The 18,437-nt window shown below is 41.2% G+C and overlaps 1 protein-coding gene and 1 long non-coding RNA gene across 3 annotated transcripts in view; one reads left to right on the top strand and one right to left on the bottom strand.

Annotated features, from left to right (window-relative positions):
• Positions 1–18,437, bottom strand: part of UTRN (utrophin) — a 317,035-nt gene that overhangs the window by 11,992 nt on the left and 286,606 nt on the right. For both annotated transcript variants that reach the window (XM_083607527.1, XM_083607528.1), the window contains 6 exons: positions 12,417–12,553; positions 10,104–10,142; positions 9,714–9,779; positions 8,471–8,536; positions 2,531–2,689; positions 1,235–1,478 (listed from right to left, as the gene is read on the bottom strand). In XM_083607527.1, coding sequence (XP_083463653.1) covers positions 1,235–1,478; positions 2,531–2,689; positions 8,471–8,536; positions 9,714–9,779; positions 10,104–10,142; positions 12,417–12,553 — 711 coding nt within the window. The remainder of the gene's footprint in view (positions 1–1,234; positions 1,479–2,530; positions 2,690–8,470; positions 8,537–9,713; positions 9,780–10,103; positions 10,143–12,416; positions 12,554–18,437) is intronic.
• LOC310760011 overlaps positions 1–18,437 on the top strand; it is a 61,937-nt gene that overhangs the window by 38,179 nt on the left and 5,321 nt on the right. The gene's annotated exons all lie outside the window — the stretch shown is intronic.

Here is an 18,437-nt window from a genome sequence, read left to right as displayed (position 1 = left end):
AGTATTGCTTTGATTTGCTTTAGAATCGCCACACAGATTACTTAAACAAGTCTTTGGTGTATCTGGAAGAAACTAAAGAAGCCTGAATAAATGGGCTGAATTATTTCATTATTTCCTCTTCTTTTTAATTAACATGTCTTTTGTCAAGGTGCCACATGCCAGCTCTGCTTCACCTCCGAGTGTGACATTGTAATCAATCTTTCGGACAAAAATGACAGCATTTCACAAGGAGCACCAATCCTTTGGGCTTACTAAAATAAAAATAGCCAGCACACCTCCCAATGGCAACCTGCAAGTTCCAGTGTAAAGACGTGCAACATTTTCTTCCTAACGACATGCTCCAGTGTTCCACGCTACTACGCTGTATTCACCGGGCTCAATAAGTTTTCCTTCCCACAAGCTTTGAGATAATGCATCCACCTTGACATGTTATTACTCTAATCAACACGATTCAGTCAACATATCACTATAATAAAGCCGACTTTAAAGAAGAGTGAGCGGCTGGTGGGCAAATGATATATCGGAAGAACAAACAAACAAACAGCTCACGCCACAAGGTAACAAACTAGCTGTCAACGCATAGCCCATTTTCAAAAACAACATTACATAATCATATTTCTGTCTTTTAAGAAGAAATCTCTGAAGCTGTCGAATTAAGAGAAACATAATTGAGCTAGATTTTAAATTCATTCTCTCTCTCTCTACACACACACAAACACTGAAAATTTCCAGAACTTCTCAAACAAGCTAAGGAAAAGTGGAATGAAAGCTTGGTTGAGTGTATAAGCTAAATAATTTGAATAATCTGTTGTGAAAACCATCAAAACAAGTGGCACTATTTTTAAGAATGATTTTAGAAGGTTTGTAATTTCCAGGTGCCTCTATAACTATGCAACACTGGCTTTTAAGTACAGTCATTTCAGCATTAAAAACCTTAAAATATTCCCTTCAAATGTGTCTTTCCATTTTCCTGGCTGTGGCTATGGGAATAGCATTTGGAAACATTTGTAGCTAGGCATTTGTGAACAACATGGCTTTAATTTCAGCATATGTCTTATAAAAACTTGAAAAGAGGGGCATTTTGAAGCTGTAGACAGACACTTAGCCTTGTATGACACAGCATACCTGAAATTTACATTGGAATGAATTGAATTCAGAAGGAATCTCGTTTGGAAGGACACAGTGTCCCTAAATAACCTTTGTTGCCAAGGCAGAGCAAATCTGACTACTGTACCTGCTCAAGCAACTGCCGTAGTCGGTGAAGTTGAGATTCCAGCTGCTTGTTGTGATCTTCCAAAATCTGCATTCTGGCCTCCAGTCGGCCTTTGTGTTGCCTTAAAAGTTTGGCCTCTGCAATGAGCTCAGCGTCTTCAGATGTGTGCTGTGGTGAAACAGCCGAGTCTGGCGGTGAGCTAGGTACACTAATTCCTCTCCGAAGATGCTGTTCCTTTAGTTGCTCATATTCGATTTGCAGCATCCTAAACCCAGTTTTAAAAGAATAATAACCAGCAGATTTCATGGCAGCCTAGACACAGAACAAATGCACTGGAAACGTCTTCCCTTAAAAGAACATGTCTGCCATCATTATTCTACAGTTATGGAACTTATGTAGCAGCTGCCAAGTTACAATAGACTGTAACATATGCTTAGGCATAGCACATTGGAAACACATCAATAGACTAACGGGTGTCACTAGATACACTGAATGTTTTTTTTGGCCAGATGTGGAAGTACAGTTTAAAGCAGGCTTTCTCAACCTGGTTTCCAAAACATCTGGAAGGCACCAGGTTGGGGAAGGCTAAGTCTTCACTGTTAAACCCACCTCCGCTTTGATTTCTCGCCACCTGATTAGTCTACACCAGATGCCACGCTGCAAATGCATTAGCTGCTTTCACTGCAAAGCACTCTTTTTGTATGGATGATGAAGAAAATTCTATCTGGGTTGATGCCATACAAGTCACCTCTTGATGCTTAAACCAAGTGGTGAACATGTGTGGTGTGACTCAACATCCAGTTTTTGGGGAAGCCAGGGACTGAACTCTTTGGCATGCAAAACATGCACTCTACCACTGAGTTATGAACTGCATTCTTAAGAGGAACAGTATGGCTTTGGCTCACTTCAAATCAAGTTTAAAGAAGAAAATAGAATGATTAAATAACTGCCTTGAATTTAAACGAGGAGAGGGGAGGCCCAAGCTAACCAATGGAGGGTTCCAGGCATCAGGACTGGGTTGAACAATGATTTATATTGGAGAGTTGATATATGGGGTGAATAAGGAAAGAGAGTAGAAGAAGAGAGGGGATAGTAGTGGCAAATAAAGGAAAAAGGCAATTCCCACCATTAAATTATTGGAGGATGATTTGGTTCCTCTGTTCCTCCTGTTTCATGGGCAGATGGTGCATGTGTTCTACTTGTAATTATTTTTTTTAAGTAATCTCTAGTGCTAGTGCCCTTTTCACAACCAAGCCTGAAATATATGAGCACATATATCAAGATATGTTAATAATGCACAAGGGAAGATCACAGCACCTTTGTTCCTCCTCAAGGTCAGCAATGATGCGCTCAAGCTCTCCTCGTTCTTCCTTCTCCACCGATTTCAAGATCTGTGCTGGGCTCTGTGGCTGACTCACTGGTGACTCCCCTCCCAGAGTCTGGCAGTACTGCTGGATAAGGGCATGCTCGTCTTCCCTAGGGAAAAAGAAACCTAGCATAAATATCTTTTACATGACTAAGGCATAAATAAGAATTGCTATAAATTCTTTACAGAAATAATCAAGAGTGAAGCCATGGTGCATTTACAAATTACATATCTTATGGGATAGCTGCAAATCTTGTAAGATTGCTTGTAAGATGCAAAACTGCAGTGATGGATTGGCTTAAATCTGATTTCAGTATCTATCTTATTAAATGCTGCTTGAAACAATTATAAGGATTGTCCTCTGCTTTCTAAGGCTATGTTCTTATGCACAGTTAGGTCTAGTTCACACCCGTATACCCAACAAAGCAGGGAGGGTTAAAGTGATGTAGAGATTCACACACAGCTGGAACTCAGTTTCAGCTGGAACTCAGTTCCGGCACCTCTCAGGTGGGCACCATTGCCATTACAAGACAACAAGGGAGGTGTTCCTGGTGAGTTCAGGCACCCCTTTTTCGAGAAAAATAGCACTGTTCACATACACACACATTGTCACATCTAGGAGGTCATGCGGGATAGGTGGGCACCTCACAGATTTGAATAATCCACCCCTTTTTCAGCACACAGATACAAGTATATTCTCAGGGTGAAGTGGCACAAATGAACTCAAAGCCTACTTCCTTGTCCCACTGTGGGACAAGGAGATTACCATGTCAGAGCAAAGTGTGAACTGGCCCTTACACGTACACCAAACTCATATTTTAGCAGGACACATACATACAGGATGACAACCAACAGCTATATGTATGCATGACCTCATTGCACTGTGTACTTATCAGAGTTTCCAAAAGGTTGGGGTTGCATTATTGTTTAGCAAGAATCTGGAGTTGTTCTGACCCTGAATAAGGAATGTATTTATTTGCAAGAGAAACAGCAGCAGATGCATCTTTTGAAAACCAGCAACAGCTCTCCCAACATTTTGTGCTTTGGACATCTGTTTTCCCAGCTAAATGTGTTGCACTCTGCATAACAACTTTCATTATAACTCTTGAAAAGTTAGATAATGAGCAAAAACAGGAAAAATATGTTCCCTGTATAAAAGCGGAAAGAGCAGACATTTTTAGATTGCACTTTCAATAAAAACAGGCTGATGAAGAGAAGAGGAACAAGAATTCCAGGTGGTAGACTATCACAGGTAAGATAATATTTTAAATCAGACATGCCAAAAATAGTTGGAAGGGCCTAAAGGTTATCAAGTGCAACACCCTGGCTCCACACAGACCAAGATAATGTGCACATGAGATGCTTTCTCCACACAGCTCAAACCACAAAGTCTAGATGACAGTATGCATTTTCATAAAGCTTCCTAAGGATCAGATGGCTTCAGATGACTTAAGTGAGTAACAGATTGCTAGTGATAGAGATTAGGATGAGAGAGAGAAAACTGAAATTTGGAAGCTACCAACCCCCCATTACTTAAAAATACATTGTAAAGAAATTAAGCAAATTCTGTGACAGTTGGAGAGGTAACCTTGAAATAAAATGGGTGATGGACTTCCAGACCATTTCTGGCATACCGCAACCACCCCTCGCAAACCTGAAGTCATTCTTATGTCAGGTATGAGGATGGTATAGGAGTAGCTTCAAAGGAAAACATGAGAGATTAAAGTGTGGTTCCTTTGCTAGAGCAAGGCACCCTCTCTCTACCCAGCACCTGATGGGCGGCAGGACTGTGCCTTGCTTCAGTATCACAAAGTGCTTTGTACTGAAACTACACATGTTCAATATGTGCATGACTGTGTATACACACATCAAAGTGTCATAAAGATGTCACTAAAAGGGCGTAATAGGAGCAGGGCAAGGCGTTTGCAGGCTTTTTCAATGGGTTTCAATTATATGTGATTTCACCAAGGCATGCGGTGCCTTGGAATGTATCCCCGCATAAACGAGGGGCTGCCTGTGCTGCTAAAATGGAGGATGAAACTTAGGAGGAAGGGATGCAATACAAGCCCCTTTGTGATCCTGGAGCCAGCCTCTCTGAAGGCATGCTGAGTGCACACCTTCAAAGAGGCCCATCATCATTGGGACATCAGACCTCACCCACCTGTGGGTCATTGAGTCAAAAATATCGTCCCTCACCAAGCCACTTTCTTATGTGGAGGTTGGGGAAACTTCCCCACAATGGGCCTGGTGGAAGCCAGCAGGTGTGGGGTATAACAAACTTATTTTAATATTTTTTGTATGTAGATGCCTTAATGGAAGCCCCAGGATATATTATTCCATTATGTTTTGCAGACAAATTCTACATTGCTGTTAACTAAAAGGTGGTGCATGGAAAATATCATATATCACAATGCATTTTTGAGGGGGGTTTTGTGTGAAAAAAGCTCATTTTCAATGGAAAATAAATGTACATAGCTACATTACTTTAAAAGGTTATTCTGAGAGAACTAATTTATTGTGCGATTTTATTAAAATGTGAGCTATATCCATTACTCATTTCCTTTTAATTCAGAGGTTTCCATGTTAGTTCAAAACATGCAGCTTTGCTGTTATCTTCCTTTAGTTAGCTTACACAAATCTAACTGCGATACTGCGATTGTCCTCGGCTGAAATTTCACTGCTGTGGAAGCTTCAATGTAATTTTCGGCTTTTACAGCACTCCAAAGTTATGCAGAATAAGAATTATCCCTCTTGAAATATGTAATGCTCAGCTGCCAGGTGAATCAGAAGTGAAGGAAAATAATTTTGAACAAAATTGAAGAATCTGATTACAGTCATCATGTTTGCTAAAAATAAATATATTCTAAATCTCTTTAAATTATAGAGTACAACTATTGCTTTTGAGCAGTCATGATCAAAAACATGAGGAGCTGGAGGCACCTCAATGCTATCACAATATGCTAATAGGAAATTCAGGGGAATACATAGGATCGGGCCTTAATGGTTATTTTAATTTGTTTGTTTTTAAGCCGATATCAGAAATCATTACATTCATTACAACATAGCAGAGTTCAAATTTCAATTTCAGATATAAAGTGGCTGTTAAAACATACTCCCCCCCCTTACTTCTGTTTTATTATTATTTAAAAAACCAAGATTGTTTTTCAAGTCGGGACCTGAGCACACATGCAGAAATATATTCCATGACTTCAGAGTCACTGCAAATCTCTAAAGTACAAAGTGTTCAAATATGAACTTAGGTCAAGCCCTTAATTATTCTGACACCAGCCTCAGTGACAGGGAAAGGATTGAGATAAGTAAGCTATGCCACTACACACCACATTAAGTCCCATAGTCCAGAGTGTGTCTACCCCCCACGTTCTGCTGTTTCAATCTCAGATGTTTTGCAGAGGACAAAGAGTGGGCGTATTGATTTGTCTATTATAAGCAGTATGCTCTGCAACTGATAACACTGAACTTCACCAAAGTAACACCTGACAAAGAAGCACCATCTATTTATGGAAGAGATACAGCCTTGTTACAGATGCCGCTCCCCCCCCCCCCAAATCTGCTTTTCTAACTGACTGGATTGAAAGGCGGAGTATTGTGCCAGCCTGAACAGCTCACCTGCCCACAGTTTAAGACAGATCTATCAGCTGCACAGTGACCCCAGTTGAATTCTTCCATGCTGACAACCCATGCTAGAAGAAACGACAAGAAGCCTGCAGAAAACCCTCTGACACTGAGTCATAATGATACTGGAAATCCAGCTCCAGAGAAGAAAGGGAGACAGCAACTATAGATCAAAATTAGTGTGGCTCACACAAATAGTTATTACTTGCCCAAAAACTTTAAGTTCACTTAAGGCAACCAGCACAGTCCTCCATTGTGGAGGAAGGTCATCGGAAACTAGAGCATTTTGCTTAATACTGAGACCACAGAGAGGGGTGATGTAAAATGCAATGGAAGCTATTTTTCACTGCCACTTCTTAAAAGATGCATCTGTAAATGAGTAATCTCATTTGCAAGTGCCAATGAAAATCTATATTATGCCACCATGTGCCCTCATCTACACACACACACACACACACACACACACATATACACACACACCCCGCCCTTCCTGGTTCAGAAAACTGGGCTCAGGGTGGCTAACAACAAATTTAAAACACTTAATTGTAATATAACATAAAAGCAGCATAAAATACAGTATAAAAGCATGAATAACAATAAAATTTAAAGTTCAAATATCAATTTGGGGGAAATCCATCCAATAAACATTAGATAGTCACCAATAACCCCTTCATGGATCACTGCCTTGCTGTGGCGAAGGGGCTTGAATAACTCAGAGAAGCTATGAGCTATGCCGTGCAGGGCCACCCAAGCTGGCTGAATTAGTCCTACTTGGGCCAGCGAGGAGGCCAGGGGAGAATTAGCTGTGGGGTCTCAGAGTGGGTAATCTTCATAAAACGGGAGGGGGAGGGAAGAGAAGGGAAATAAAAGATCAGGCTGAATTCAAATTAAAGGCCAGGCAGAATAGCTCTGTCTTACAGGCCCGACAGGAGGTGGTTAAATCCTGAAGGGCCCTAGTCTCATGGGACAGAGCATTCCACCAGGTCGGAGCCATCACTAAAAAGGCTCTGTCTCTGGTGGAGGATAGTTTGACTTCCTTAGGGTCTGGGACCTCTAAACTGGTTATTCATGGACCTTAAGGTCCTCTGCGGGGCCCTAAGCCACAAAGGGCTTTAAAGGTCAAAACGAGCACCTTGAACCTGACCCTGTACTCCACCGGGAGCCAGTGCAACTGGTAAAGCACTGGGTGAATATGCTCCCATGGCAAGGACCCCGTGAGGAGCCCCACTGCAGCATTCTGCACCCGCTGGAGTTTCTGGGACAGTTTCAAGGGCAGCCCCGCGTAGAGCGAATTACAGTAGTCAAGCCTGGAGGTGACTGTCGCAAGGATCACTATGGCCAGATTGGGGCAGGAAAGGTAAGGGACCAACTGCTTAATGCGTCGAAGATGAAAAAATGTCGCCTTGGCTGTTGCTGTAACCTGCACCTCCATGGAAAGGGAGGCGTCAAGGATTACACCCAAACTCTTAACAGAAGGCACTGGCACTAACTGGGCCCCCCGCAAGAGAAGGGAGTTGGTCCCTCAGCCCCATGCCATCCCGACCCAGCCAGAGGACCTCTGTCTTCGAAGGATTTAATTTTAATCGGCTCCCACGAAACCATCCAGCCACAGCTTCCAAGCATCTGGTCAGTGTGTCCAGGGCCGAGTCAGTGTGGCCATCCATCAGCAGATAGAGCTGAGTGTCATCAGCATATTGGTGACAACCCAGGCCAAAGCTCCGGACAATCTGACTAGTAATGTACAAGCAGACCACAAAGACATACTGGAATCTTTATCCTAGAGTGAAATACAGCAAACATTGTGCCATAGCTAACAAAGTAGCTCATTGGTAGAACTTCTCCAAACAGCTTCTTCCTTTCGTCTCCCCATGCACCCCATAAGTATGCAGACTGGAAGAAAATATAAAACAAAAATGGGTTTTGCTCAAAAATTAGCTATGAGAACTGTTGGTAGAAACCTTTCTTCTAAACTACAGTATGCTTTTGTGAGGAAATACATACTGCCTCACACACAAAAATAAACCTCTCCTCTATACTAAATTATTCTCTTTGGCTTATTGAACACTGCAAGTTTATGCTACCAGCTTGGTAGTATCAGTTTATACTATTATACTATTATGGCAGTGTGACATTAACGCAGATCACGGAGAAGTTCTAATTGTTACTTGCTGGAAGCTAAATTCCACTGTAATTGGTGAAGAATTTATAAGCAAAGGAGTTGACCTTTTTTAGCAATTATACTTGTTTAATTTACTTACACACTTCCTGTGGTGGAGCTACCATCTGTGAACAGAGAACCATTGGTCCGTTCCATCTGGGCCAGTCTAAAAGAGAACAAGAACTCAGGCAAAAAAACCCAAATAAAACCACACTTCATTCTGCTTTGAGTCTACTTTAGGTATGTCAGTTATTGTGTCAGACAATCAATGGAACTGAATGTGAGGATGACACACCAATTCTTAATTGATTCCACTGAATGTTTTCATGCTTAAAATCTATACCCCATCATGTCATCCTTTCTGTATAAACTGCTATTAGATCACTACTTCAATTTTTGTTGCTTCTTCATCAAGAGTCATCTTCTTTCATCACTTCTATCTTTTCTATCAAAACGTTTGTGCCTTTCAGTGGATGGAGGAGGAGATTGCTTAATCGCAAGCCAGGTTCGGTTGACCTTCTAAGTGAAATCTACAAACAATTTGTCTTACTCATATCATTTAGGCCAGGCTGTAGGAGGATGCTTTTGAAATCAATGACAAAGCCATTGTACTATGTGTATTTCACTGAATCAAGGCAACATGAAAATAAGCCCTATTGGAGGGTGTTAAATATATTTGTGAAAAACATATAGAATTATATTGAAAATGGACAAATTGAAGCGAAGACTAGAGCACTACCACCTGCATGGAACCTACTGGAAAACTTGCAACATATGGAGACCCTGTTCTGTTTGCTTCCTGCATCACAGATGCAGATGCTGGTGATGAAGAACAGGGCCTTCTCATTTGTGGCACCAAAGATATGGAACTCAACCTTAACAAATCTTGCCTTCTTTATTAGTTTTAAGAAGTCAAGTGAAAACAGTTTTCTTTCATGCGGTACTTGGGATCAATTGAGTAATGAATCTGTGGTTCATAATATTTCTGTTGGAGTTCTCAGTTTTTCTTATTTTAAATGTTTTAATCTGTTTTACTATTGTTTTTTGTGTGCCACTTCATGGAACCATTCAAGTAAAAGAAGTGCTTAAAAAATTCTATAGCCAGTCTACAATATTGGCCATCCTATAGCAGCTCTCTCCAGGGGGCCCAATAGCATCCTATAGCAGCTCTCCAGATGTGCCAATTTAATTAAATATTAAACTTTATCACCTTACTTTAACTTTCAGTGATTTCCTATACAATTTTATGTATAGGTTTGTACAACAGACTTTTAAAAGCATATTCTATTTTGTCCACATCATGTTCTGCAATGTAAATAAAACGTACTTTTCCCTGTGCTTACCTATTGGCATACTGCTCTATCCTGGAGTGTGTGTCGTCATGAAATAGTTGGGGAGACTGGGAGGGACTGTCAAACCAAAGAGTAAAGGAAAATAAATGAAGACCAAATTGTAAAAAAAAAAAAAAAAAGTTTAGGCAAACATAATGTTGTTCATACGAGTATTCATTAGCTGGGGAGTTCATGCAAATATATCACTAACTGCACAACATTCATTTACTTGGTTACAATCTGAATTTCTCCAGTGCCTATCCAACAGGAATGAATGAGAGATGCAGAAGAGCATGGTTGTGCACAGGAAGAAGCCTCATTAATTTTCATAGAACGCGCATAAGGAATTCTTAGTGGATTTAACCCAGCACCTCTTCAGGTGCGAGTATAGCAATTACTCACTCATATTGCTCTGGCCACATACTGATGAGTGTAATAGGACTGCAAGAAAAACACACACACAAACAGAGAGGGAAGAAAAACAGAGGACAGCAAAAGTTAATGCAGTTCAAGCAGGTAAAAAGCATGATCTGTTTATCCATTGGCCCTCCCAAATACTTTGGTTTAGCTATGACTGAGACATTAAAAAGTGAACCACAACAGAGACTTTAGCACAACCTGCTCAAGACATTCAGACAAGCCTACCCAGATGTGCAGAATGCTTTCCCGTGTTTTAATCCACTTTTAGCGTATTGTTGATTTTGATTTGTATTTGAATGTTTAAAATACTTGTCGATAATTGTTTTTACTGATGTTACTGTTTTATTCTTTTGTAAACTGTGTTGAGCGTGTTATTGGTTTGTACAGCAAATAGCCCCAAACCAACTTAACTTCACTATCCCATGGCCAGAAGTGGAACTCACTTAAAACCTCAGGTCCTGAGGTTTCTGACATGAATGAGGATCACAGAACCAGAGCCAAAATGTGGAGGAAAAAATCACGATACGGAATTATGAAAAACATTGATGATGATGAGAGGGGGGACTATGATGTTGAAAGCGCTTCGGAATTCAGACCGTGGGAAGCCGAAACAAAAATTATTACAATTTGGAAGACAATTGGACTTTTTTATTTTAGTTTTTTTTATTTTTATTGGATTTGATTTGATATGTTAATTAGATGTTCTTATTGGAAAATTAATAAACACTTTTTTTAAAAAACAAACAAACCTCATGTCCTTAACCACTAGGAATTTGTTTAAATCTTCCTAAAACCAACAGAACCAACTGCTTTCATTGGGAAAAATTCACTCCGATTATGCTGCACAGCTGTATTTGAGTCCAGCATTTAGGTGTACTATCCAGTTTAAAAACTTCGGCATGGTTATTGCTGAACAAAAGGGGAAGCAGAAGGCAAGGGTATTCCAGAAGCGTGAATACTACATAGTAGTAATGCTGACTGAACTTTCATCTTATTAATGATGCAGTTGAGGTGCCTACATACCTAGAAAAATACAGTTTAAGATGAAAAAAATCCTTAAGAATGAAAATATTTGTTGAGGACATCTTAGGTAGTAGCTGCATTTTCTCCTCTTTTCTCATGTTTGGAAAAGCATCTTCTCCTTCATGGAGAGCACGTGTTGTGGTGGGGGCCGCCAGGACACTCCAAAGTTGGGAGCGGGCTAATTGTTCGTTGGCCACTGATGCGATTGGGGCTTCCCTTGTTGTTGGGAAGAAGTTAATGTTGCCATTTGTTGATTGACAGCCAGAAATGCTAAAACTCCTTGCACGAGGCTAGGGCTTCCTCTTTTCGCCCGTGCATCGGATTGCCCGTCCCCCCCCCCCTAGAATTAGGGTTGTTCGCTTTGACCTTCCTATGCCTGTCATGGGGTCGTCTGCTCTTGGGGCAGGGGCCCGGTAGGAATTTTGTCCATCTGGATGATTGGCTGGGGCCATTTGGTTTTTGCCTACTGCGTAGCAAATCGTCACAACTTGTAAGGTTGCGGTTAGGCATTGGTTTATGGTTTGGTTGGTTACGGGGCATGGATTGGCTGTGCCTGCCCCTCTAATGCTGCAGCTGCAAGGGATTCCATTAAAGGAATCGGGGGCTAACTATTGCTTGTCCACTCTATCAAGGGGGCTCGGGCCATAGCAATGAGCTCCTGGTTGCATTTGGGGAGGGCTGAGGGCAGCTTCCCTGCTCCGTCGCTACCCCCAAGTGTATTCCCCTTTTCTGACTTTCGCATCATGCGGAATGTCAGTCTGTCCCCCATGGTGGGGGCAGATAGTTGCAACCAATGCCTAAGCAACCACTCACATTTTTGTATTTTAATAAAGTTGTGGCCAAAATTATGCCAAAAACCTTAAACAAAAAATTCTGTGTGATGTGTGAGTTATTGGGGTGGCCCTGGGGACCTCGACACGCAACATGCCTTCCCTCTTTTTCAATGAATGCACTTTTGTTGTTGTTAAGGAACAGATTTTCTGGGCACAATCCAGCACAATTTAAGCACTTTTAATATTAATCATTCAGATCAACAGAACTGAAAAGTGCTTAGCTTTAGCTGCACTGGGTCATTTCATCAAAACATTTCATATTGCTTCCTTAATCAGTCATTGTAGCTGCATCTAAGTTTTAATGCACAATTCTTGCCTTAATCCATAATTCACTCTAATGTTCTTGGAATTACTGTGGCTTTTAACAAAAAAAATATGTATTAACGGGAGAAAATTGTATATAAAAACCCATTGGTCTGTCTGTGTATTCAAAACTTACGTCTCCAAATTGTCACCTTCTAGAACAGTTTGCACTGGTAGGTAGCCAAGCCGTGGGTGTTTAGCAAAATATTTCTTTGACCGGAACTTGTTCTTTAGCACTTTGGTGAAATCTCGTACATCTTCTCCCGATGTTGTCTAGAAAAAAGAAAAATACAGAGAGTGCAAATTAAATATTTTTGATTCCACTGTCAATGACTAATACTGCCAACTGAAATAGTAGGAAAGTGTAAATGGCAATGATTTTAAGAGTTGGGGCATTAAAGATGAACTTAAGCTGAACACAAAAGAATAAGAATAAATAAGTCTGGGACTAAAAAGCAATTTCTTCATTTGTTACTAGCTTTACAAGCCAGCAGTTCTTAAATTATACAGCAACTTATATACATTTTTCAATTTAATAAAGTGACTTGCAACAAATGCTAGAACTGGCAAAATGCTAAAAGCTATCCAATTACGTTCAAAAGGAAAGGTAATTTAATCACAAACATTAGAGACTATTTTAATCCTCCAAAGTACTTTATTTTTTTGTAAAACTGAGGATTTTTAGCTTGGGATTCTGTTGCTACCTCTTCTCCAGAGGTATCCAAACTAAGGGAAAAAAATAAACACTGCTTGCCAATCCTCATAAGAACACAGCAGAGTAGCACAGTAAGTGGTTGTCTGCCCCCATCTCTACAGTCAGAGGCTCCCAATTCAAGCCCCCTTTAGGTTTCAGTCTTAATGGCAACAAACATACAGAGCTTCTGGGAAAGAAGCTTGGTTAGAAGCTGGTCAGAAGTATCAAAGGGTTTATATTGAGATGACATTGCTGTAGACGAAGATGCAATAATAATAATAATAATAATAATAATAATAATAATAATAATAATAATAATTTATACCCCACCCATCTGGCTGGGTTTCCCCAGCCACTCTGGGCAGCTTTCAACAGAATATTAAAATACAATAATCTATTAAACATTAAAAGCTTCCCTAAAGAGGGCTGCCTTCAGATCTCTTCTAAAAGTCTGGTAGTTGTTTTTCTCTTTGGCATCTGGTGAGAGGGCGTTCCACAGGGCGGGTGCCACTACCAAGAAGGCCCTCTGCCTGGTTCCCTGTAACTTGGCTTCTCGCAGTGAGGGAACCGGCAGAAGGCCCTCAGCACTGGACCTCAGTGTCTGGGCAGAATGATGGGGGTGGAGACGCTCCTTCAGGTATACTGGACTAAGGCCATTTAGGGCTTTAAAGGTCAGCACCAACACTTTGAATTGTGCTCAGAAACATGCTAGGAGCCAGTGTAGGTCTTTCAGGACCGGTGTTATGTGGTCTCGGCGGCCGCTAGTCACCAGTCTAGCTGCCACACTCTGGATTAGTTGTAGTTTCCGGGTCACCTTCAAAGGTAGCCCCACATAGAGCATATTGCAGTAGTCCAAGCGAGAGATAACCAGAGCATGCACCACTCCAACGAGACAGTCCGTGGGCAGATAGGGTCTCAGCCTGCGTACCAAATGGAGCTGATAAACAGCTGCCCTGGACACAAAATTGACCTGTGCCTCCATGGACAGCTGTGAGTCCAGAATGACTCTCAGGCTGCGCACCTGGTCCTTCAGGGGCACAGTTACCCCATTCAGGACTAGGGATTTCAAAAATGTTCATTAAGTACTGATTCAAAACATCTTTAATCATAAGTCTGATCATATTTATATTGATTATATACCGTATTTTTCGCACTATAGGATGCACCGGCCCATAGGACGCACCTAGTTTTCAAGGGGGGGGGGAAATAAAGAAAAAAATTATTTCCCCCCCCCCATCCGCAAGCCTTCCCCCACCAGCCCCGACAAACTCTTGGAGTATTCCCCACCTCCCGCAGAAGCCGCGCGCTCTTTAAAGGGGCTGCCCGGCTTCTATTGCCTCTTCTAGCTTGGGGATGGCTGCGCGCAAAGCCTCTCCAGGGCAGCGGGGTGCCTTCACCCCGCTCTCCTGCAGAGGCTAGCAAGGCTGTTCCCAAGCCAGAATTCCACCTCCCGCAAAACCGGCAGAAGCCGTGCACTCTTTAAAAGGGCTGCATGGCTTCTCCTGGCTTTTCTGGGAGGTGGGGGAATTCCCCCACCTCCCTGAAAAGCCCGCAGGCTGCCATCCGCAAGCCCTGGGAGCCCGCGGGAAGTCGCGCCGGGCTCCCAAGGCTTGCGGATAGCTTCCTGAAGCCTGCATTCGCCCCATAGGACGCACACACATTTCCCCTTCATTTTTGGAGGGGAAAAAGTGCATCCTATAGGGCGAAAAATAGGGTATATATTATAAATTAAATATATAATAATGTATTATATAATGTATAGTTATAACAATAAATGCAAGGGTGCTCTTGGATCCAGCATTTTAAGTGGATGAACATGTGGCCTCTGTAACTCAGAAAACCTTTTATTAGTTTAGGCTAATATACCAATCATGGCTCTTTTGGGACAGATTAGCCTTAGTTATCCATGCTCTGGTAAACTCTTACTTTTTGACTGCAAAGTGTTGCATGTGGGGCTGCCGTTATAAGCAGCCCAGAAACTTCCGCTGGTCAAAAATAGGATAGCAAGACTGTTAAGCTGGTTAGGATAATAATATCATGCCAGTGCTTTGTCATCCGTTTCTAGTCCACTTCTGGATCCAATTCACAGTGCTCTTGCATTGACCTTTAAATAGCTTCGGATCAGATTAGCTGAAGAACCACCTTTCTCCCAAATATATCTGCCCAGAGCCTAAGAACTTCATCTTGAGGCCCTTCTCAATGTGCCCCCATCTAAGGAGGTGTGGTGGGTATCTGCCAAAAAGAGGGCCTTTTCAGTGGTGGCACTCATCCAGTGCCCTCTCCAGGGGGACTGGCCTATTGCCTATGTTATAGTCTTTTTGGTGCCAGGTGAATACCTTTTAAATCTTAAAATCTATTCAGATTGGATTTTTTTTTTATGCTGCTGTGAGCTTGTTATATTGATGTTTGTATCGGCTTGTTTTATGGTTTTAGATATTTCCATTTTATGGTTTTATTTGTGTGTTTGTTTGATTTTAATTTCTGCTGCAAGCAAGAGAGTTGTGAAATAAATAACGAATGACTAATATGTGGGTGGCATTTCAGTCAATTGAACTTGTAGAGATAAATCCCTACCCTAGTAATAGAGACCACATTGGTTTGCATTATAGAAAACAAAATCATCACGATGCCAATAAGCACAGAACAACAAACAATTTCTTTGTCCGTTGCTAAGGCTATTTGTGAGAGATTTAGATACCTTAATTGCAGATTGTGTTTTTTTGCTGGTGGTCAAATAGCCCCCAATGAAGTCTCATCCAGTATGCAATTCCAAAACTGTATAGGAAACACCTATTCCTCAGTAGCTGGGTGTTTGTTGGCCTTGTGTGGTTTTAAAATAATTCAAGAAGGTTTTAAGATTGGTTGATTGGTTTTTCAGATGTTGCATGGACAAAATCCATTTCACTTTGCTTGACTTATTGCTCCATTTGTTCCTTGCCATAGTGTGAGAATTGCTGAAGCTGACCTTTTTCCAATTCCATAATTTCCCTTTGAGGCTTAAAACTAGAGGAGAGCTTTTTAATGCATCCCTGCCAGGGAGCACAGTCACTTCTATTGAACTTCATCATGTTGGGACAACGGAAGATTTTAATGTATGTGAGACCTTATTTAACCTAGCTTTCCCCAGTGCTTGAAACTTTAACAGTATACAAACCTTTAAATAACTGTTCACATTTGTTTGTGCTGATTTCTTTAAAGGAAATGGCAAGCCACACAAGCCACCAACTTGGATGGCTTTAAAAGAGGATTAGGCAATCTCATGGAGGATACAGCTGTCAGTGGCTACTAGTCACAAGGGCTCTGTACTACTTCCGCTCTAAGAGGCAGTATGTGTAGGCTTCTCACTGACATCTGGTTGGCAATGTCTCAACATGATGATGGACGAGAGTAGTCTTTGGCAGGAAAGACTTTCTGTGGAGCAACCCACAGCTTTTTAAGTACTTCACTCGTAATACCATATTACTCCTACAACGGATTGATTCTTCAGAGCTCCTCTGTTTGCAGAGTTCCTCCTGCCATTTTCATTTTCTCAATAAAGATTGTCTGTCAGAGCTATTCACTAAGGAAATCCCATTTATTCACATCAAGATACAAACTGTTGATTCTGTCTGTATTATAACAATAGCTACAATTGCCGTATGGAAAAATAACCCTGTGGTGGAGTTAAAATTTGTGGAACTCCTGAGTGAAGCACTTACTGGACTATAGGAGCAGCTGCATACTAGCCTATCCAATTTAAGTGTCTCAGTTATATGTAGTTTCCATTCTGTTTTTCTACTCTAATTCTTGCAGCCCACAACACATAATTAGATTACCTTTATGTAGTAAGTCTGAATACAAGAAAAAGATATTGCTATTTGAACAATTGTACCAAATTCCTAAAAACTGTCATTTCAGTGAGTTGTTTGTAATATATTTAGGCTGAGAAGTATCAGATCTTACAAACTTGTGTTGCAATCTGAGGCTTTCTTGAATAATTATGTACTTAAGATAATCCAAGGATCTTTTTACAAGGCCGTCCAGATAATAGTACTTGAATGCATCTCAAAATTGATGCTCTTATCCAGCTCTTAATTCACCAGTAGAACTTTCATAATTCTTCCTAGCTGTCATGTGAAATTAAAGAGATGCCCTCTATATATTTACTGCAGGAACATGATCTGCTGGTAGCGGTTAGAGATGGGGAGGTTTATAGAGGCATTTTCAAATTGTCCCATACAAAGACTGGCAACTTCTTAAGTCATGTTGAATCTATGGCAATACTCTTGCTTGCCAGTACAATTTTTCATTAGAATGGGAAAATATGTTGGTCCAAATAAATTTAAGCCAGTGAAAAAATAAAATGAGGAGGGTAGTAGTGATGTTGGGACATCATCTTTCAAATTCATTCTGTTAGGACCTCCTGTTGTGTGATGCTGATATCCTGTAATTTACTGATAAAAAAGAAGTCTTTAATGTGGGATTTGAGCTTGGCAACCCCTGGTCTTGGGGGTGGGGGGTGGGGACCCTATATATTTAGAGAATGACTCATATGTGGAATTGCAGCCTGCCTGGTGGAAAAAAATACCTCTCTGTGGATTTTAGTCAATGTATAACATTTGATGTTTTGATTAAGTAGATATCCATAATCACTTTATGGAATAGAGGAAGGCATTGCTCAGATGTAAGGTAGCATTGATGCTGGGTCCCATTTCTGGAACAGGATCACAATCGCGTGAAAAATAGAAATACATACCCTATAATTGTTTATAAATCTTTCACAATCATGTCTGCTCCAGATAACAACACTACATTCCCTTATCAGCTGGTACAGTAATAACGTTTTCATCGCTGAAAGTGTTATCATTTTATTCTGCTGACACTGCTCTGAAGTCTATTGTGTTTGCTTTTAAATATCAAGCAGAGCAATCCAAGCGGTTCTTCAGTATTTGCTAAGGTTTTTTCCCTAGTAAGTGTGCTTAGGTATTGTAACCTGGCTCTTTCAGAACCAATTTGCGAGAAACCTGGACAAGTGGCTTGGACAAGGGGAATGAAAGTAGAAGTAGGCTAAAATAGCCTGTTCATTGCAGAGATGGGGAATCTGTGCTCCTATACATGTTGATGGGTTACCACTCACACCATCCCTGACCACTGGCCAAGGTGGCTAGAACTGATGAAGGTCAAAAAACATTTGGAGGGCCACAGATATCCCATCCCTGGTATACCGCACAACATGGTAAGGTTCAACTCCTTCTGAAATAACCTGAATCTATGACTACATTTGAATAATTCTTATTCTTATTTATAGTAAGGTAAAGGTAAAGGACCCCTGGATGGCTAAGTCCAGTTGAATCTGACTATGGGGTGCTGCGCTCATCTCCGCTTTCAGGCTGAGGGAGTCGACATTGTCTGCAGACAGCTTTTCTGGGTCATGTGGCCCACATGACTAAACCACTTCTGGTGCACAGAACACCGTGACGAGTG

Source organism: Podarcis filfolensis (assembly GCF_964270895.1).
Source record: "Podarcis filfolensis genome assembly, chromosome: 3".
NCBI lineage: Eukaryota > Metazoa > Chordata > Lepidosauria > Squamata > Lacertidae > Podarcis > Podarcis filfolensis.
Note: the sequence above shows the minus strand (reverse complement) of the source record. Positions and strands in the feature narration are given on the sequence as shown.